Genomic DNA, 22,513 nt, shown 5'->3' on the forward strand with positions numbered 1-22,513 from the left:
GTTGTTTTATCCCTTTCTCTTTTCTGTAAGTACAGTTTTATCAGAAATAATAATATGCTAATATGTGGATTTTAACATTGTAATGGAAAATTACAAGTTGAAAACATAAATAAAAAGAAACATTAAAAGTGGAGATGCCCAAGAAGAGATGGTTGAGAAGGTTGTAAAATGAGGAACAACACGTAATAAGGTCAAGACCTTATTTCCTCATCCAAATGACCTTACTGGCTCTAAGGTTGTGCTGTTAAAACTAATGTTCCTGAACTTTATCTCATGCAAAACCCCAGACAAATTGGTTTCAAGTTCTAAAGTATTCCTAGTAGAAAGAAATTTGTTTCTTTATTCACTCTTTAGAGTCCAATGAGGCCTACTGATTGCTTCTTTGCATTGAGCCCACACTGTAGTTTGCATCAGAGAATGCTTTCATGCATTAACTGTCTGGCACAGAGTTGTATCTCATTTATACTTAGAAGGAAGGTCTGTCTTCTCACACAAGAATGAAGTAAGTTTTATTTGTTTTGTTTTTTAGCTTTCTGGCTTTTTTTTCTCATTAAACTGGAGCTTTTCCCAGAGGCAGTTTAAATATTTGTGAGCTGAGAACTTCAAGAAAACTCTTGTATATCGGTTCTATTTTCTATGGACCAAATGCAGTCCAGATGTGTTTTCATAATTATATTACATTATGAGAAGATGTATTTGTTATATGTAGAAAATGCTGTTCCCTGTTTTTTGTTGCTGAGATGTGTGATTGTTTGTGTAATAATAGAAGAGCTGAAAAAAGGAACATGATGAGCTTCAGGGCTTGAGTGGTCAATGAACCTCAAAGTGGGTGCAGGTGTTTCCTTTTAACACTAATAAATTGACTTGCTTGGCAGTTTCAGATGGGGTAGACAAATTCTCAGCAGCCTAATTTTGGACTCAGATTTGAACAACTGCACCCACAGGAAAAAAAAATAATAAGTGGTAACACTACAATAAGGTTTCATTCGTTAACATTAGTTAATGCATCATGAACTAACATTGAACAATATAAAATATATTAAAGTTTTTATAAATCTAATTTATTTGTTAATGTTAGTTTATGAAAATACAATCAGTTCTTTAACTAATGTCAACAACTTTTGATTTTCAAAAATTAGTAAATGTCAAAATTAACATTAATCAAGATTAATATATGCTGTATAACTAATGTAGTTAACTAATGTTAACAAATTGAATCTTATTGTAAAGTGTACAATTAAAGTGAATCAATAGCACATTTCAATGGAAAAAAGTTTAATTTACAGCTGTATTATGTGGTTTATCAGTACAGCTCAGTACCCAGTTGCAACAAACCACTTAAGAAAAAGCATAAAATTGTAAGAGTATTATCATTAAGGATTAAAGGTTAAATTTATCTTTGTGAGCTGCATATTAATCAAGGGGCATGCAAATAGAGCATATCAAGCAATCTTTAGAAATCTCCATGGGAGTGGGTGGGGGTAGGGGTGGGGGGGGGGGGGGGGGGGGTTGGTTGGGGAAATAATCTAAATTACAAAAATACTTATTTGTTCAACAGCCATGCATTAAAAAAATAGTATTTTTTTAATCAAAACATAATTAAATAATACATTTGGGTTGTTGGAATAGACCTAAAATGGATGATCTCCAAGATGCATACATTTGTCTTTGGTGCATTTTTGGCAGTATGATTCATATAAATTCTGCTGATCAACAGATGAGAACAGATTACAATGCAATGCCTCATGGTAAATCTGTGGCACACTCTAAGATACCCCTGGTACACGGGTTAACAAATATGAAATAAAGAGAAAATGGGTATTCTCAGGTTGATTGGAACTTTCTCAGCTAATTTCATCGAGCAGTTATTGACATATCCTGTATAATTTACATAAGCATGTGTTTTGCTGAAGCTTTGAATTCACTTGATGGTAAACCGGTGGTACTAAATTAATGTGGATAATACGTGAACCTCTCTTTGTGGTGACATCACTTGAAACTGCAATGCTGGCACTTTTATAAGGCAGCCCACTCAACCAACCACTGGACAATTATGAGATGATCTCAGGAAGTAAATTGAAAAGTTTTTGAATAGATATTAAGATTGATAATACATATCAGAGGTTGCACATGGGGAAATGTAAGTACAATTTCTGAATACATGCTATAAACATTTAGATTGGCACTTTTCACATGCATTTCCTTGCTGTACGCAAATGTAAGATATGAAATACATTGCAAAATACAGATCCATCCAAATAATCTGTTTTTAATAGAGTACATTATAAAACATTTCTAAAATGACTCAGAGATGAAAAACTATTCAGCAGGATTTCTCTTAATACGTTTAAAAGATTGAAACAAATTGATTGCTATTTTTGCCTGTTATCCATTCTGAGAAGTCAAGTGACACAAATGATTAATCTGGCTAAAAACAAAGATTCATTGAAATTCAGGCTGATGCTTGACCATTTTTTGATTATCTGAACTAAAAAAAATGTTTTTTAAAGATGATCCATTAGATGATTATAATACCATTTTGTTAGACTTTTTTGTTTTTCGTTCAGACTGATTTTAACAGCATTATTTTACTGGTGCCTTCAATTTCTCATTCCAATGCAGTATGTAAAGTGGCAGTTACTATCAAGACTAGTAAAGTAAGGTCAACACATTAATACAAAGAGCTGATCCCTGTATATATAATTTATTTATTTGTATTTTTCGGAAATAATTCAAATGTGGTGCACGGGTCCACCCAAATTCCACTTAAATGTATGAGGTGAAAGTGAACAGGAGTTAAAGGTCATGTTTCAGTATATGATATTTATTGCCTGTAAGTTATGTCCTCCATTATAATGGTTATTACTTATAACAGAACTCTCTGGAAATACGTGTACCATTTTTTAAACCAGCCGTACTTTGGAGTGGCTTAATCTTGATATGCAAAACTGTTCAATTGCCCTCCTCCTGGAAAAAAAAAAAAAAAAAAAAAAAAAAAAAGACTTGCAGCTGCATAGGTTCCTCTTTTTGTACTTTTTAAATCTTGCTGTGCTTGTATTGTACAACTGTAGTGGACTCTTTATGCTTGTTGATGTTTACAGTTTCTGTTCATCCATCAATGTTGAAAACTGTCTGTTTAGGAGTTAAATGTTAATACTGCTTGTTTGTGTTTCAAATGTATAAATCTCAAACCATGACATAATGTCCATGTTAAGAGTATAGCTGAAAGGTGATTCAGTGGTTTACTTTTACAAGAAAGAACAGTCTAGTGTGTTTATTAAAGGAAAAATACAAATTTGACAGATCCATTGATAAAGTTATGGAGATTTACAGCTGGTTTTCCAGCCTGTTCTAACAAAGACCAATGTGCGTGTCATGAATCTGTGATATATAGCTCAGAACAAGTACATTACTGATTTTTTATTGATATTTAAACATTGAGACTTTACCCTTAAGAAGAAACAGATGTTCTAGTGAAATACTTTTACTCACAATGGGGTGTGGAGAGTGTGAGAGACTTTTAAGCAAACAATGTTTTGCAAATAGTGAAAGCGCTATCAGATTTTCTACTTTGAGAATTGCATTCAAGCGTGTGTGACTCACAGAATGATTTAATTATCAGTCATTAAAGTGTGACATCAGATTTGACTGTATTTAATTTAAATGATTGTGTTCTTCATATTTTTATTATTAGTAATGTAGCCTACATTGGCATTTGTTATGTTACATTAGATTATGTTAATGTGGATTGCATTATTTTAGTGTCATGTGTGTAACTCCAACAGTGTTTTGTCTTTGTGTGGGTAACACTATGCACTGTATAAATGTTCATAATGGTTGCCAGGTTAGAACTGCAAAAATCGGGATCATCATACATCAATAAGACATATTGATTCAATTTTTTTATTTTATTTTTATTTTTATTTTTTTTACTTTTTGGTGACAGCAGTATTTTAAAAGTATTGCTGAGACTGCAGATGTGAATATTTATAGCAGATAAGAACTTACATTTTGGTCTGTTTCTCACCGAAACCTATCATATCACATCAGAAGACATGGATTAAACCACTTGAGTTGTATGGATTACTTTTATGCTGCCTTTATATCTTTTTTAGAGTTTGAATGTTTTTTGCCCCTTTATCAATGACAAAGGTAATAGAAATAATATCACTGCAGCTCATTGTACAATATATTTGAGAGTACAAAACTGTTGGCAAAAAATCTTTAAAACGGTACTCATTCTTTGCATGTCACTGACAGGCCTAAATTTACATGACAGACAATAGGGCACAAGTTTATGTACACCAATTTCATTAGCATAAACCAAAAGTTATTAGCATAACTTATTTCAATAGAGGGAGAATAACATACATACCGTAACATTTCTGAAGCCCTGAACTACATTCCCTAATATTTGGCATACTGGCAAAACTTTCTACCTTAGTTCAGCCCTTTTGGACTGGACAGTTCCCTTAATGTTGCTCTTAGGCCTATATATAAATATAAAATAACATACAAAAAAAGTTAAGATGATCTTGACAGCACAATTTTCAACATAAGTGGGAAACCATATTACATTCACCAAAATGCTGTGATGTAATGCCTAAAGATTCTTATCTTATACTGTGAATTTTCCGGCAAGTACTGGTACAACAACCGCAAATATATATATATATATATATATATATATATATATATATATATATATATATATATATATATATATATATATATATATATATATTTTATTTTTTATTTTTAATTTTTTTTACAGTAAATGTTGATGCACGGTAGTCCCATTCTCTTAATGAAACATTTTCTTTGCCTTCCAGTAACTAGTTGGTCTTGGGATGTTCACAATGCAGAAAAAAAAAAAAAAAAAAACAAGTATTTTTTTCATGTTTCCGAACTGAAAGAATTTGCTTCAGGGTTTCAATTTGTCGTTTTTGGAGCTTTAAGTGTAGTTGAGCAACAGATCTCAAAATATTGGCCACAGCTCCTGAGATCTCATCATGCATGATTGGAGAGAGTGTCATATGAGAAGATAAGGAAATTGATTTTTAATCAGAAACTGCACCATAGTTTACATTTGTTAGCTGCTTTATTTGAATAGATTAGGAAATGGGATTTGTATAATTATTTCATCCAGAATATCACAATGGCTCAGACCATTCGTCATGGCCATGGGTGCCGTTAGGATTTTTGGGCCCCTTGACAACTTTACACTTTGAGCACCCTATCCTATTACATCTCCTAACAACTTTTTTTTTTTTTTTTCATAAATATTATCATTATAAATAAACATAAACATAAGCATGATTGCATGTTCAATACAAGACACTGAAACCACATTTAAGGTTGAATAGTCAATTAAAACAACAAAGCATTTAATTGAATTAATTATATAATACACAATAAATGAACATATACATATTAGAATGTTTGATCACACAGTGTTTCTAATGGAATTGTTTGCTTTTTAAGTTTTAAATACTGAATATTGAAAATAAAGTCGTCTCTTGAAAAAGGCTATCTGAAGGCAAGCTGATTTTCCCCCCTCACTGATTCTTGATAAAAGGGACAAAACAGGTTTTAAATCTTATTTTTTATTTATTAATACTAAATTAATATGAAATGGATACATTTGTAGAAAAAGGTCTCAGCTAACAAACCATTTAAGGGAACATGGAAATGGAAAATGCTAAAAATTGACATTTGTTCACTTCATAAAGACACTCTAAAAACAGTGGCATAGCCAAGGGTGGGCTGGGGTGGGCCTGGGTCCACCCAAAATAGACCCAGGTCCACCCAGAATATTAGAGATTATTTTTTGATTTCAAATATATATTTATAAAATAATAATAATAATAATAATAATAATAATAAATGCATAAATTCTGCTTATGAAAGTGTGAAAGAACTGGTTGAATGTGCTGCCTTTCTGTTGCTAAGGAAAATGTTGAAATTTTTTTTTGGGTGAAAATCCGACTCATCCATTTTTATTGAGGCCCACGCAAAAGTAATTTCCTGGCTAGGCCCCTTGACTAAAAAGCATACTATTTTAATTTGATCTATCCAACAAGAGTGTAAAGTCTTTAATTATCTAATAATAGTGTATAGTAAAGGAGTTAAGAAATAAAATACATTCTATATATTTTTTTTTTTTTCTGTTTTCACACTATTCTTAAAATTCTGACAGGGTTCACAAAATTAAATATTTTTCCATCTTAACCATGAGCCATTTTTTTGTTTTTTTTTTCCCCTCAGATAAAGCTGACTCTATAACCTAAACTCAAATGCCAAATTTATTTTACAGTTCTCTACAGAAATTATCACAATGGGATGACATGTTGAAGCTGTGATTGAAGAGACTTCAACATTGTTTGTTTAAATTTTTTTTTTAAAAACACAAAATAACCGGTCAAAAGTTTTGAAACACTTACTCATTCTTTATTATACTTTTTTACATTTTAGAATAATAGTAAAGTCATCAAAACTATGGAATAACATAAATGGAACTATGGGAATTATGTTGTGACTAAATAAAATACAAAATAAATCGAAACTGTGTTATATTTGAGCATCTTCAAAGTACTCACCCTTTGCCTAGAATTTGCAGACATGTACTCTTGACATCTGGGATGCTTTTTTAACAGTATTGAAGGAGTTCCCATCTATGTTGGGCACTTATTGGCTGCTTTTCTTTATTATTTGGTCCAAGTCATCAATTTCAAAATTTATTTATTTTTTTTAATTCAATTTTAGATTTATAATGAAATAAATTAATACGGTGGCACAATTATATTTTTGTCTACAAAACTAATTTCAAACATTTAAGCATACACCTTCAGATCAAAAGATTTTTAAGATCATGGGAAACATTTTGGTTAAGTGTTTCAAAACTTTTGACCGGTAGTGTATATTACCAGGCCACATGTCCTACTGTTGCATCCACCATGAGCAGGAAGTGGGAAAGGGTACTACTCAGAGTTATAGCTGACCATGACATCATCTGATTTATTCAAGATTATAAAAAAAAAATCTGACGGAATTGACACAAAGTGAAGACACAAATTTTATAGGCAGTTTTTTATGCAAAATAAATTAAACTTTAAATTAAAGTTTACTTTACGTATTGTTTGATATCTTAAAGATCCCTACCTTTCATTTGATATTTATATTTATGTTTCATTTTTAAACACATTGTTTGGCAGTTTAACATTGTGAGGACTGGTTTATTTTACATGTATTTTACTTGTTACTTGTTAAGTTACAAGTAAAAAGCATGCATTTAAAAAAATTCTAATGAAATTGTTTAAAACACGAAAAAAGTAATGAATGCCCTGAGTATACACGTTTCCTTTAGATTAAACTTTTAAAATATTTTTATTATTATGAATTTCTTGATATTTAACATAAAGGTGATTTTTTATGTTGGACATGTTTTGTCCCTTATCTCAAGAATCAGTGTCCTACAAGAGAGAATTACAATAGAATTTACACATAGCTTGGTCCATAATTCATGGAGGTCCAGGCTTTAAAGCCAAACTGGTGTTAAAGTAAAAATTTTATAACTACATGTGAGGGAAGGAGGTCACTGGGACAAGAAGGTTCAGGTCTCAGGTGAGTTTTAATCACAAACTTAGGGGTAACAGTCACAACTGACACAATAACTTCTTCAGCTTCACAACCTCTTTAGCATCACAGGCTCCTGGTCACAGCCTCTTAATCATCAGAAATTTTTTTATCACAACTCTTTAGCATCACGAACTCAGTAGCTTCAATGTGAGACTCTTGTGCCAGACTCTCTCTCTCTCTCTTCTGGCGGTGGCATGGCTGTTTATATGCCGCTCTCCCCAAGCTCACTGGAATTAGAGACAGGTGTTAGACATAATTTAGCTCAGGTGTAAGAGCTCTTACCGCTTTCTCTCTCTCCGGACGGGCGCTCGACCACGCCCCCGCTGCCACACTACATTTTAGCAAAATTACTTTTTCGTGTCTCGTTCTATGTATGGCTACAGTTTTCTGATGAAGTTAAGAGTGGCTACAACAACAATGATTCTTATACATTTTCACACAAATTACGAGTAAAACGGCAGATTACAGTTCATAAACACTTACGTTTTGCTCTGTTCCCCACACAATACAATGTTATTATATCGAAACACTTTTACTACAATGCATGATTTGAAACACAATATATTTTAATGCTTGCATTACATAACCAACTATATATAGCTTACTCAAGCCCATGTGAGCCCAAAGAAGCATAAAGCCATAAAATGACATGGCTGCTTCAGCTGTTCCGTTTTTCATCTGCTTTTATAGCAACAATCGATTGGGTTTAGTTGTAACATTTAGGGTAGCACCTTTCAGGTCAGTCACTTCGATGCTGCGTCAGTAGCTAATGCTACGGGAAACTCCTCCCAGGAGTGATAATCTCTGAAGCCCTTTAAAATCACACAAATCTGTTGGCAGATGGCGCTTGACACACTGCCCTTGATGCACGTGTCATCATGGGCATATAAACCAGAGCACAACACCATTTCATCAGAATTGTTTTGTGCAGGGTCACAAATTCGTTGTTGAAACGGCACTTGTTGAAACTTTCACCTACCTGCTTGTGCTCTGATGAACAATGTATTCTTTTAACACTACCGTGTTTTATATTATGCATTGTGTATGGATACTGTGTTTCTTTTAGTGAAAAAAAAACAAAAAACAGAAAGAGACTTTTGCTCAATGATGTCTTTATAAAGATGACATTTTGCAAATGCTTTCAAAAGTACATGAATAAACAAGCGATATATCCCTCTGTCTGAGGGCATGAGTGTCACTGGCCCAGCCTTGTGTGCCTCCTTCCTCCTGTTCAGTACGAGCGCTGTTTTTGCTTGGGCTGAGCCCACGCTGACACTGAGCTCGCTGATATTGATTCCGCTAAACATTTCACTCTCGGCTCGCTTTCGTTCTTAAAGCCGAAGTTGCTCCTCTCTCCTCCTGTCACTCCTTCTACTCCTTCTGCGGAACCACACGGAGAGTTTGAGTTTGATTTGTTGCCAGCTTGGACCTTGCATCTCACCTCCTCTTCTCCGTCTAAACGGATTTGCCTGTCTGACGATTTGCATGCTTGCGTGTATGATATGATTGCTTTTTAATATGATGAATATGATGAGGAGGGTGGTACATGTATATTGCTGATGTTTATCCCTGTCAGGCACACAGCAATTAAATTGAGATTAATAATGTTAATTGCGAGCACATGACACTCAAAGCGCTTTGCTCTCAGCTTGCTTTCTGGGGAAACTGACGCAGAGGACACAGTGTACAGAGAATTTGGGGATGATTTGGGGATGCTAGTGGCACACTAAGGAGGCTCAATGGGGTACCCCCCTCCCTGTAAGGTGAAATCGTTCAAGGGTGTTTTCTAGTCTTTTCCTCATCAATGTTGGGGCTGTTTTGCCTTATGAGATGTTTGTTTTTTTAGGGCATCAAAGTAGAAAATTGTCTGTTTTATACTAATGAGTTGCACAAGTTTTGTGGTGTGCAGCGAGCTGTTTAGTGTAATCCTCTTTGCATGCACACTGATCTTACAGTGAAATGGGAAACAGTAGGTTGACTTTTCTTTAGTTAGATTTGGTCTATACATACCAAAAGGCCAAACACTGCCCCCAGTGGCCAAACCGGTAACTGCTGTTTGGTGTACGGGCACATGTGTGCTCCATTGTCCGAGTAAAATGTCCACAGAAGGTGCCAAAAGCAAGCTGTTTTCAGCTGTACAGGCTGTGATATGGTGAAGAGGAATGTATATTTTATTAATTTTATCACCCAGCCGAAACCCCAAACCTAAACCTAACCATCAGTGGAGTAAAAATGTAATGTTAGATGCGAAAATGCAACCTGCGAATCATGCTCGTCAATGAATATGTGAACGCAATTACTTCCTGGTTTCAACACAAGGTCCATACCCATGTCTCCCGTGCTGCTAATGCAACATGCTTCTGATCGCACCACTGGGGAAGTTAAACTGATTGTAGTGTATCTGAACTGTCGGAAACAACATGCAGACTCTTGTTTGATCATGTTGCCGCATGATCCAGCCAAGCCTGGTTAATGATGTGTCCACACACGAGTTCATAGCATTTAAATAAAAAAGTACTTTTGGGGAAAACCACTGAACATCTAAAGGGGTATCCCACACACTAGATCATCTTTTATTATTAATTAAGATCAGTCTTTATTTCAGCTTACCTGTGCAAAGTGGCCATTTATCACAAAATCATGCAGGAAAAGAGTCAGGGGTTCTGCTGGGCCTCTTGTCTTTTCCCTTAGAATCATCCAAACCTTTTATTATGTTGCCCCTAATTATGTTGCCCCCTGAAACAAAGAAAGCACTTGAGTAATTATTTCTTATAGTGGCTTTACAATTCAGTTGAGTTCTTAAAAAACAATGAGAAGGCCCAACGTGAAGAGGTATTTGTCATGTGACTGAAACCTTCAACACCTTTTTGCCACACCTTATGTTTAACTTGGCATGGAACAGAAACCATACATGTCTCAAAGTATGTTTAAAGTGCAGTCGAAGCTTTTTTTAACACTTGTCATGTTGTGTGCTCATTTCTGTCAAGAGAATTTAAGGTGTGTCTTTTTGTACAGCAGTGTCAGATGCACCCACATCCAAGCCATACCAGGGAGTGAGAGTCAAAGACCCTGTGAAGGAGTTGCTGCGTAGAAAAAGAGGAAATGCTGCCAAAGCGGCACCCCCCACTGCTGTAAGAATTACACTTTTCAAACGCCTCATGTGCGCACATACACACTTACTCTGTAAGACACAAATGCTTTTGATTATGAAGACTGCCCTTTTAAAGGTTCTTATTCACTTTACATGCATGTTCTTACTTGTTTTCATTCTTCTAATCTAATCCATCCAATACACAGAGGAGATTTCCAAATGTGAGGCTATAAAGGATTACAGTCATGAAAGCAAATTTGAATGAATTAGATTACCATATATCTAAACATGCTCTGGAACAGTGTTTCTCATTCCCGACATCCAAATCGTGACGTGCTGGGGATCCCAGGATGATTGAGCAACACTGTAATTGATTGCAAGATTGAGAAATATTGCAATATGAATATCCAGTTGATGTTACTTAATAGAATGCAGAAAGACATCCAAACTCTAAGGGGAGTTTGCTTTTATAATCTTGGTGTTTTATCGTGACAGTTAAACTATCCACCCACACAGCCATAGGGCTTAGCATGGGGCCTATGCAAATCAGTTTGTGGCCCTGCCAAGAGGCTTGCCTACCAACCTTCTAATTATATTTGACAACAAATGAAAATATACACTCACTAGCCTCTTTCACACATTAAATTAATCTAAAAATGGGGTGAAATAATTACTGATAGCAACTATGCTATTGTTAATTTTGCTTATTTGTTGCCTTTAGCAAAATGTGGTTTAGTAGAGATCAGAACTTGCAAAGCTTCTTTGACTCTCTTTTAATGCCATACAAAAACTCTTTAACAAGCTGATGACACCTGAGTTATTTGCTTCCCAAGATCCTCTTATCTGCGTCTGTTACTTTAGGGGTAGCTAGGTCATCTGTAAGCCAGCCCCTGCATGTGCTCAATGCCATTACTTTCAACATTTATCTCTGTTTGGGAGACATATTTTTTAAGCCATTGTTGTGCTGGGGGCAACAGCAGGTCCCTATCATGTATTTAAGTGGAATTTAAGTGGAACCACTTGCCTTGGCATGTAAATCATTTTATGAAGAAAATGCTCTGCTCAGGCTTAATTGTTTTTCGACCTGTTGCATTAAAAATCTTTGGACTGTGTATAACATCTGGCCTTGAGTTTCTCCTACTGTTTTGTGGACATTGGCGAAACCATTCATCCCACCACTAAGCTTATATATTCTGTATATATACTGTATATACATATATATATATATATATATATATATATATATATATATATATATATATATATATACTGTACAGTATATATTTAATGCACACTCACTCAATAAGCCACAAACACTTTTGATTATGAAAACTGCCCCCTGAAATCGGAGAAACCATTGATCATGCCATAGTAATATATTACCTTATCATTAACCCCTTTCACACATGCTACCAGTAAATTGCAATAAAACCATTGGATTGCCTTTACTTTTAAATGTACCACATCTGCTATTCACATGCAATGAAGATTGTCTCCTTTTACATTTTGCAACTTTTCACATCAGCACCAAAATGGTGTTAAACTCTGAAATGTAGTCTCAAAAGAAACGGGCAGAGCACATTTGAGTGCGGTCTCGGGTGGAGCATGTGGGCTGTGACATGAATTGAAAGTTGCATTAAATATTTTCTCCACTTTGAGTGCTTGTTTGCCATCTCCATTTCTTTGTGGTCCAGTGTTCTGGCTGCGCACTATTTCCATTGCCTGCTCACCATCTGACTTCATATTTGAGATGTGAAGCATCATACACTATGAGATTTCCTCTACAGTCCACACTTAAATATAAAATACTTTTATTTCCTCAGACTAAATGGAAATATTTCACAATATGTCCAATTTGATGAAATTCTTTTGACTCCAGATTAACTGAATCATCTCTATCTTACTGTACGTCAGCACGTCCTGACCTCGTATGTGCTCAGAATGTTAATCTCACAACTCTTTTTTCACATAGCATTAAAACTGAACCTTTCAGGTGATGCTACAACTTCTCATTCAGGGAAATAGCCAGTGCAAAAGTTACCAGTATTTTCGAATGGGGCATGATCACACATGACTATCACGCGACTATTGCGTCTATCTCATTACTGTAACACGTCTGGGCATTTTAGTAATCTCATTGTTTCCAAATATATATAATTTTAATTATATTTATGCATTATAATAGTATTCCCTTGATTCTGCCTTTTTATTTTTGCAGATTTAATTTGAAAAAAAAAGCAAAATCATTGTACAACACAGAGGCAGACTGGCCATCGGGAGAACTGGGACTTTTCCCTGTGGCCAGCCACGAAACGGGGCCACGATATGATATTCACTGTAATAGAGTAAAAAAAATGACAGTGTTAGAGTAATGATAATGTCACTGTAAAAATAGAAAAAATCTAAATGGCCCTAAAAATAAGCTTCATTTTAAATATGCAAAAATATGATTTCTTGTTGGTTTCTTTGATTTAGGAGTAAAAAAGGACTTGGACAGTTTTTTGTCAGGTTTCGTTAGAAACATTCTATTCCTTCTTATGTTGTCAGAATGTCTTTTTTAGATTAAATAACGTAGCAATCTTTTTATGTTCATTATTCTTACTGCTTGTCTGCATGCATTGCCTGTTTTCACTTAAACTGGGTTGTTCATTTAGATACACAGCAGTTTGCTGTGGTACTATTGGAAATGCAAGGACCTTTCATAGGAATTTTGGAATTGTGTTAGAGACCCAATTAAGTTTAATGATATTGATTTTTCATCTCATGCATAAATACCAAGAGAGATTTACAGCTGGCAGTTAGGCACCAAGAGTTTTGTCAAGGCTATAACTACAAAGTACTAGAGCACTTTGTTAAGTGGAAGCTTAGTGTTTGTTGCTATCATGTTCTGTGAACAATTGAGATTCCAATCCTGATTGTAGGAAGAGGTTGTAAACATTCTCTTAATGTTGGCTCCAGCCAATTGACCCTCAAGGTGGAATACTTCTAATATTTGAAATGTACTGTAATTGTCTACATAAAGCAACAATATCAATTCTAATGCCTAATAACATACACACGAAGTGTCTGAAGATATACAAACTGTACTTATAATGGACTATTTTTCAGATGGTGATTTCTAGCAACACTTTGTCATCATACACACACGCAGGTGAGTAACATCTAAACATTTAGTTTCCTTGACTGCTTGGCCAACATCATTTTTATGCTCTAATATCTCTAAAAGGAGCTTCTAGTTTTGTAGAAGCCAACCAGACTGGTCTTAATGATTCAGTAGTAGATGTCAGCGGGCTCTACACAGGATGGCTCGCCCAGCCCACCAGCACAGCTGCTCTCCAGCCCATTGGCCACTGGTCTTCTCCAGACTGCCAACATCATGACCCCTCCAGCACCACTGATATGTACGTCCAGCCCATCTGTCCAAGTTACACTGTGGTGGGCCCTTCCTCCATGCTGACTTTCACCCACACACCTCTCTTCACCAACCTGGGGGTGAGCCACAAATCAATAGCCACTGCTATTTTTTGTCAGGTTAGAATCTGTGAAGAAGTCAGCAGACAACTAAATAAATGCCTAAAAGGGGGTTAGTTGCATAAAAGGAATAACAAATTTTTTATCAAATGTAATTAAAAATTCTTTTAGAATAAAAGTAAAATTAGGGATCAAAGTATACAACTTAAATTTGAAATCAAACTTTACATTCAGTATCAAAGTATCAATGTTCTAATTCAGTGAAGTAAACGCAGAAGTATCAAAAGAGTTGAGTTAGCTATCTTGTATGCGGTAAGGTGAGAAGAGTGCATTAAAGAGAGCAATGATCAATAGATACCTAAGAATTTATAAGATGTGTAAATCATCATTTAGATAATAAGCATAGATATATTAAACATGACCATATTCCGATTCTAAGAAACAAGGATGAATTCTGATCTCTCTCAGTCACATAGAAATAATATTCCAAAGCTTATTAAAGCCTCGTGTTCAAACTGTTAAATTTAAAGCACACACATAATTATTGGTGCATATAGCTAAAGTCTAGTGAAAACTTAAAAACGCATATTAATGAAAAACAAAGCATCAGTTTTCCGCAAAGGTTAGTAGTCACGCTACATTTACTCCATTACGTTTACTTGAGTCACTGTTTTGGGAAAAAAAAATACTTTTAGAGTAGGTTTAAAAGTGGGTACTTTTTACTTTCACTCAAGTAAATTTCTAATGAAAATAATATACATTTACTTCGTAACAATTGGCAGCATTCCTGTCATTACATTACTGGGATTAATTTTAATTAATGCGTAATTTATTGAGAGATTATTGAATGGGGCTTTTACGACAGCGGAAGTTCAGCTGTGCGCGCTGTCACAGACTGTCACACAAGCCGAGTCCATCACTGCTGCAGCATCAAGCTCTTCAAGTGAAACACTTTCTTCACTCCGCACAGTGAAAAAAGAATAGTTTCGTCATGCAGTGCCTTCATTTAACACCAAGTCAAGTGCATATTTCAAGATTAAAATTGCAGCTCCACTTTAAGGCAGCATTCTGAGTTAAGTTGTGGCTCTAATGATAACGCAGGCTTTTCTGTGTCATGGTGATGGTCATTTTCAGGGTGATTCTGTAACTGGGCTCTTATGACATCAGTTTTTAAGTGTACATTTTTAAATCAGTGCAGCAATATACCAGTGCGCTTTGTCCCACGTCCCGCATGTTATTAGCAGTATTTATGCATTTACCCCACACACGAGTGTACTGGCAACTATTGCAGCTACTTCTGGCGGATTAACTGTATAAATCCATGTAAACATCCACGTTAAATGTAAATGCCTTTTGTTCTGCCGTTCGCGTGACTGACAACTGGCGCGTGAACAGACAGCATTTCTGCGCGTGCACAACGATGGGTGCGGGACGCATGTGTGAGAGATGTGCGGGCGAGAGGCGATCGTATGGCAAAGAGAGTGGCTATGTCCAATATCGTTCACTCATTCACTATGTCCTATATAGTGAATGGCAGTGAGTGCACTATATCTCAGCAGTGAGTGAATGAAATGAGTGAGTGAATTCAGATGTGGACGTATGCACCGAGCATTGGTGCTCTGGGGCTGTTGCAGAAACAACGTCACATATGAACTTTTATAATAATTGGGCTTTACTTGTTATTCTTATTAAATGATATGTTAATACAATAAATCTTCATTCTGTTTGACATTTTTAATATATATGTTAATATAAAGAGTAAACACATTTTATCAAATGTACATAATTGTATTTATTTGTTTTACTTTAGTATCTTTTAACTCCAATACAAGCTGGGTAGCGTTTCAGGGTGTATAGCACCCTCATCCAACCAAATTATCATAACCTACATAACCTATAACTGAATATTTAAATCATCCACAGAATTATCATTTCCACTGTGTGCTGTCTCCTGAGTTAAAATAATATCACCTCAGTGAATTATTTAGGAAATAAAGAATTCTTCAGTTTAATGGCAAAATTCTGTATAAATATAAATAAATTGAACATTTTAAAATGTATCTGTATGTTTTGCCTCTCTATATGTTATTATGTTACTTTATTTGTCAAAAAGTAATTTAATACATTCAGCATTGAAATAAAACATTGCAGGAATGAAGGAAGCAGTAAACTCTCAGCTCATCTTCCCCGCAGTGGATTATGGGCAATTAACCGTCGTCGAGTGTACATCAAATGTAAAGGGATAGTCCACCCAAAAATGCTAATTCTCTCATCATTTACTCACCCTCGTGCCAGATGTGTATGAATCTCTTTCATCTGCTGAACTCAAATGAAGATTTTTAGAAGAATTGCTCTGCTCTTTTGGTCCATACAATGCAAGTGAATGGGTACCAACATTTTAATTCACATTCTTCTCTCCACACCATCCCCTGCTGGGCAGGGAGAAGAATGTTTAGCAAAAAATTACAAATATTGATCTGTTTCTCACCCACACCTATCATATCACTTCTGAAGATATGGATTTAACTAGTAACTAAGTAATACATATCTGGGATGGTATGAGGGTGAGTAAATGATGAGATATATTTCATTTTTGGGTGAACTATCCCTTTAAATTAATAACCATAATTTAATATTCTATCATCATTTCCCTACACTCATGTTGTTCCAAACCCGTGTGACCTTCTGTATTCTGTGGAACACAAAAGATGTTAGACAGAATGTTAGAGACTGACAGTCTCGGTCACCATTCACTTTCAATATATATATATATATATAAACACATTCACTGACATTACATAGGAACTCAGGCAAACATTCTGTCTAATCTCTACTTATTGTGTTGCATGGAAGAAAGAAAGTCATATGGGTTTGGAAAAACATGATGGTGAATGATGACAGAATTCCCATTAATAATAATAATAATAATAATAATAATAATAATAATAATAATAATAATAATGCTGTAATACATGTTAAATGTGTATTATGTAATGGAAAATAGGGTAAATTACGTCCTTTATGTCATTTGTGAGAGTAACGAGGTACTCACTACTTGAGTACTCTTTTAATTGGATATTTTCTTACTTTTACTCAAGTAATTATTCATGTTAGTACTATTACTTCTACTTGAGTAATTATTATTTTTTAAGTAATTGTACTTTTACTTGAGTACAGATTTTGGCTACTCTACCCACCTCTGTTTATCAGTTATAGAAGCAGGCTTGCAGCCTTGGATCAAATACACTCTAGTAAATGCTATCCAAAAGTCATAAATATGAGATGGAAGTTTTTCCAGAAAATAACAAAAATAACACATATTATCATATGAGCTCACCACTATCTGATCCCTAATCTCATTCTCTATTAGACCATGAGCACCTTCAACTCAACTCTGCCTCAGGAGGTCCCAGATTCCTCCTTGACTTACATTCCGTGGGCCCAGCCTTTATCTACAATCCCAAGCCCTGTCATGCAGGCCCCGTCAATACAACCAACCCTCTCGGCCACCCAGCTCTTCCCTGTGCCCCTGACCTTGCCAGTTGTCTCACCAGAACTGGAGCCTCAGCACATGGAGCCTCCCCAGGCCACAGAGGGCACTCTGGCCCTTGAGAAGCTGCTGGAAGAAGAAGATGAAGGCCACAAAGACACATACATCTGCAACCCTTCATTGTTTTCAGAAGATATTTAAGATATTCATTCATTAACACAGATTTGTGTGCAGCTTCTGTTAATATTTGGTCTGCTGATGTGTAGCTAGAGGTGCAGATGAATTAGGTTCACAGCTGGGCAGCAATGGGAAATAATTTTTTTTTTTTTTTGTGACAAATTAAAGTCATTTTAAGCTGGCTTTGTTTAGCTGCAAATAAATAAATGTGCCAAATTATATAACCTATAAAAATATAGGTAACACTTTGCATTGTACAGTAGTTTCCTTTGTAAAGGGTTTATAAAAAGATTCATTAATGACTAATAACTAAGTCATTTATTTATAGTCAGTAATGACTAATAACTAAGTCATTTACAAATGCATTATAAACCACTGATTTGCAGATATAGCATAAAAAGGGCAACTTTCAGAAATAGACTATTATAGTTAGATTAAACAAATTGATTATGTCATTTTGCTATAGTTTAATAACAAAATGTATGTATGCTATATAAAAAAAATTATTTATGTACATAGATTTCCAAAGTTCGCAACTCCTTAATACATTTTTCACATCTATCTACTTTACATTAAGGTACATTTTCATGGGTTACTAATGTTCAACAAGTGTTATTAAGCATTTATAACATGTGAGGTACATGGCTCACTATTTGGCAGATTTTGCATGAAAGTCAACCTTTTTATGCATGTAGTTATAAATGCATATAAATGATTTATAATTTGTTTTTAGATGACTTCTTAGTCAATAATAAACCCCGTTATAATCCCTTAAGATTAAGAACATTGATGTAAAGTGTCACGAAAAGTTTAGTTGTTGTAGGGACTAAACAAGATGTGAAGAGTAGTACAATCATCATCAAAAATAGCATGGAAGTTAGCACGTTATTTTATTCTTTGTGTACAGTTCATGAGTATGTCAGTTAAAGGGCAACTGGCTTCTCTGAGAGTTTGAGAAATTCCCCATGGATGTTATCATTTTATCTTTACCTATAGAGGCTTACTTACTTGTCCTTCTTGTCGTCTCATGTTCCCTAATGATGTTTGAACAAGGGTCTAATTTGCTACTTGATCTACCGTGAAATCTGCTTCTCTGGAAGTTCTGTGCATGTCACTTACTGTATATATTTAAACAACATGTATGACAATAAAGCCAACATTGTACAGGTGTTTTAGTATATGTGTTTTGGTGGTGTTTTAGTATATGTGTTTTGGTGGTGTTTTATGCTGTTTTCATAATGGTCTCGAACAATGGTGTGATGTCAAGTTTAGCTTACATTGCCTTGTCAACTACTGCCATGCTTTTGGGTATCAATAGAAGACCTTTACGCTTGAGGTTCACTCTATGAATCTACTGATAAGGTCATTATTAAAAGAAACAAGCTAATTAACTTTACATATTTGGGGCAAGCCCTTTATTTTAGATCTAGTCTTCTGCTAACAAGTCATATTAAGTCATGTATACACAAGCTTGGTAAATGGTCATTTGTCATTGTGTTCATTGTGAAATCCAAGGGACACCAATAACAAGGATAGACAAAATACATTCAAAAACATTTGTCTATTTTTAAAATTAACGCATTTCAATTGTATGAAAAATTTCCATTAAACCTGAATTGAGTAATCATATTTGTACATTGTGTACATATTATGAATTTGTAATAAATTTGAAGTTTTTAATTAAAATGGCAACATTTTCCAAATTGGTTCCATATGATAACATTAGTTAACAACATTAGTAAACATAAACTAACAACGAACAATACTTTTACAGCATTTATTAATCTTGGTTAATGTTAATTTCAACATATGCTAATACATTTTTAAAATCAAAAATTGGATTTGATAATGTTAGTTAATGCACTATGAACTAACATGAGCTGAAAATGAACAACTGTATTTTTATCAACCAACATTAACAAAGATTAATACAGTGCATTCATAAAGTATTCAGACCCCTTCATTTTTTACATTTGGTTATGTTGCAGCCTTATGCTAAAATTATTTTTTTTTTTCCCACACCAATCTACACTCCATACCCCATAATGACAAAGCAAAAAACAGATTTTTAATAACTTACAAATGTATTAAAAATAAAAAAATAAAATATCACAATGACATAAGTATTCAGTCCCTTTGCTATGACACTTGAAATTCAGCTCAGGTGCATCCCATTTCTCTGGATCATCTTTGAGATGTTTCTGCACCTTGATTGGAGTCCACCTGTGGCAAATTCAAATGACTGGACATTATTTGGAAAGGCACACACCTGTCTATACAGTATACAGTCTCACAGCTGAAAATGCATATCGGAGAAAAAAACCAAGCTATGAGGTCAAAGGAACCGCCTGCAGAGCTCAGAGACAGTATTGTGTCGAGGCACAGATCTGGGGACGGCTCAAAAAAAATTTCGGCTGCACTGAAGGTTCCCAAGAGCACAGTGGCTTCCATAATTGTTTTTCATTTTTTCTTCTTCTCCCCTTTTCTCCCCAATTTGGAATGCCCAATTCCCAATGCACTCTAAGTCCTTGTGGTGGCATAGTGACTCACCTCAATCCGGGTGGCAGAGGATGAATCTCAGTTGCCTCTGCATCTGAGACCATCAATCCGCGAATCTTATCATGTGGCCTGTTGAGCACATTACCGCAGAGACCTAGTTTGGAGGCTTCACGCTATTCTCCGCGGCATCCACGCACAACTCATCATGCGCCCCACCAAGAGCAAGAATCACATTATGGTGACCATGAGGAGGTTAACCAATGTGGCTCTACCCACCCTAGCAACCGTGCCAATTGGTTGCTTTTGAAGCCTAAATGGAGTCACTCAGCATGCCCTGGATTCAAACTTGCGACTCCAGGTGTGGTAGTCAGTGTCTTTACTTGCTGAGCTACCCAGGCCCTGGCCTCCATAATTCTTAAATGGAAGAAGTTTGGAACAACCAGGACTCTTCCTAGAGCTGGCCACTTGGCCAAACTGAGCAATCGGGGGATAAGGACCTTGGTAAGAGAGGTGACCAAGAACCCAATGGTCACTCTGATTGAGCTCCAGAGATCATGTGTGGAGATGGGAGAAACTTGCAGAAGGACAACCATCACAGCAACACTCTACCGATCTTGGCTTTATGGCAGAGTGGCCAAATGGAAGCCTCTCCTCAGTGCAAGACACATGAAAGTCTGATTGGAATTTGCAAAAAAGCACCTGAAGGACTCTCAGACTGTGAGAAACAAGATCCTCTGTTCTGATGAAACGAAGATTGAACTGTTTGACCTCAATTCCAAGCGTCATGTCTGGAGGAAACCAGACACTGATCATCACCTGCACAATAACATCCCAATGGTGAAGCATGGTAGTAGTAGCACCATGTTGCATTTTTTTTTTCTGGGGGACTGTTCAGGGTTGAAGGAAAGCTGAACGCAGCAAAATACAGAGATATCCTTAATGAAAACATGGTCCAGAGCACTCAGGACCTCAGACTGGGCTGAAGGTTCACATTCCAACAGGACAATGACCCTAAGCACACAGCAAAGACAATGCAAGAGTGGCTTAGGGACAAATCTGTGAATGTCCTTGAGTGGCCCAGCCAGAGATTGGACTTGAACCTAATCGAACATCTCTGGAGAGACCTGAAAATGGCTGTCCACTGACAGTCCCCATCCAACCTGACAGAGCTTGAGAGGATCTGCAGAGAAGAATGGCAGAAAATCCCCAAATCCATGTGTGCAAAGCTTGTTGCATCATATTAAAAAAGACTTGAGGCTATGATCACTGCCAAAGGTGCTTCAACAAAGTACTGAGAAGGGTCTGAATACTTATGTCAGTGTGATATTTCAGTTTTTTCTTTTTAATAAATTTGCAAAGTTATCAAATATCTGTTTATTGGAGGAGGTCATGTGACACCATGCAAGAAGCAGACGTGTGAGCGACGAGCTCTGCGCACTTTGCTAAATTTTTGATTATTTTCATTTTATAATTTGGCGAAATTTTATACACCCAGTTACACATTTGCTCTTTGAGGTAAAACATGGCAAAGAAGTAAAAATTCTCGGGCTCTGGAGACATTAAAAGACACTTACGTGTTCAGGATGAAAGTCCCGACAGGCCTACAGACCGGGAACTCGATTTGGATGGCGCAGTGGGAGAAGAGATCCAGCGTCAGTTGTCCAACATGTCGGTGATGTTGACGAAGTTTCTTGCTGACTTGGAGGATCTCGCTGTAATATGTCGATCGATTACGGCGATGGAAATAAAATTCTCTGAGATAGTTACAAGAGTGTCTGATGTTGAGAGTCAAATTGATTTTCTGGAATCTTCGGAGAGGGAATTAACTGCTAATCCGCCCGCGACAAAAGTTGATTTGGAACATCTTCTTGAAAAGCTTGAAGATCTTGAGAATAAAAGCCGCAGGAATAACGTTCGAATTGTTGGAAATCCTGAGCATGAGGAGGGCAGAGATATGGTGAAATTTCTAGACGAGCTTTTCCCGAGTCTGCTCGACATAACAGGCCACAAGCTGGAAATCGAGTGAGCTCACAGAGTCCCTGCTCACAGATCTGCTGAGGGAGACAGGCCCCGATCGATTTTGGCCAAATTTCTGAGATCATCTGATAAAGATCTGGTGTTGCGCCAGGCGAGGAGCAAAGGGAAGC

The 22,513-nt window shown here is 35.9% G+C and overlaps 1 protein-coding gene across 3 annotated transcripts; it reads left to right on the forward strand.

Moving 5' to 3' along the window:
* Positions 1 to 366: 366 nt before the first annotated feature.
* LOC127430009 (POU domain class 2-associating factor 1) lies at positions 367 to 17,982 on the forward strand. 3 transcript variants are annotated; one of them, XM_051679408.1, is made up of 5 exons: positions 367 to 502; positions 10,654 to 10,769; positions 13,838 to 13,880; positions 13,956 to 14,221; positions 17,571 to 17,982. In XM_051679408.1, the coding sequence occupies exons 3-5, from the start codon at positions 13,838 to 13,840 to the stop codon at positions 17,889 to 17,891; spliced, it is 630 nt and encodes a 209-aa protein (XP_051535368.1). In that variant the 5' UTR covers positions 367 to 502; positions 10,654 to 10,769; the 3' UTR covers positions 17,892 to 17,982. The 3 variants fall into 3 exon arrangements, with proteins under 3 accessions (XP_051535368.1, XP_051535365.1, XP_051535366.1); XM_051679405.1 differs by lacking the exon at positions 367 to 502 and adding an exon at positions 1,943 to 2,140; XM_051679406.1 differs by lacking the exon at positions 367 to 502 and adding an exon at positions 1,943 to 2,140 and having other exon boundaries at positions 10,657 to 10,769.
* Positions 17,983 to 22,513: the final 4,531 nt, after the last annotated feature.

Source organism: Myxocyprinus asiaticus, chromosome 39, assembly GCF_019703515.2.
Source record: "Myxocyprinus asiaticus isolate MX2 ecotype Aquarium Trade chromosome 39, UBuf_Myxa_2, whole genome shotgun sequence".
NCBI classification, from domain to species: Eukaryota; Metazoa; Chordata; class Actinopteri; order Cypriniformes; family Catostomidae; genus Myxocyprinus; species Myxocyprinus asiaticus.

What these genes read in the sequence shown, in the direction of transcription:
- LOC127430009 (XM_051679405.1), top strand. An exon ending in AAGCGGCACCCCCCACTGCT is followed by an intron (nt 10,770 to 13,837) that starts GTAAGAATTACA and finishes ACTATTTTTCAG; the next exon opens with ATGGTGATTTCTAGCAACAC. An exon ending in CTCTCTTCACCAACCTGGGG is followed by an intron (nt 14,222 to 17,570) that starts GTGAGCCACAAA and finishes ATTCTCTATTAG; the next exon opens with ACCATGAGCACCTTCAACTC.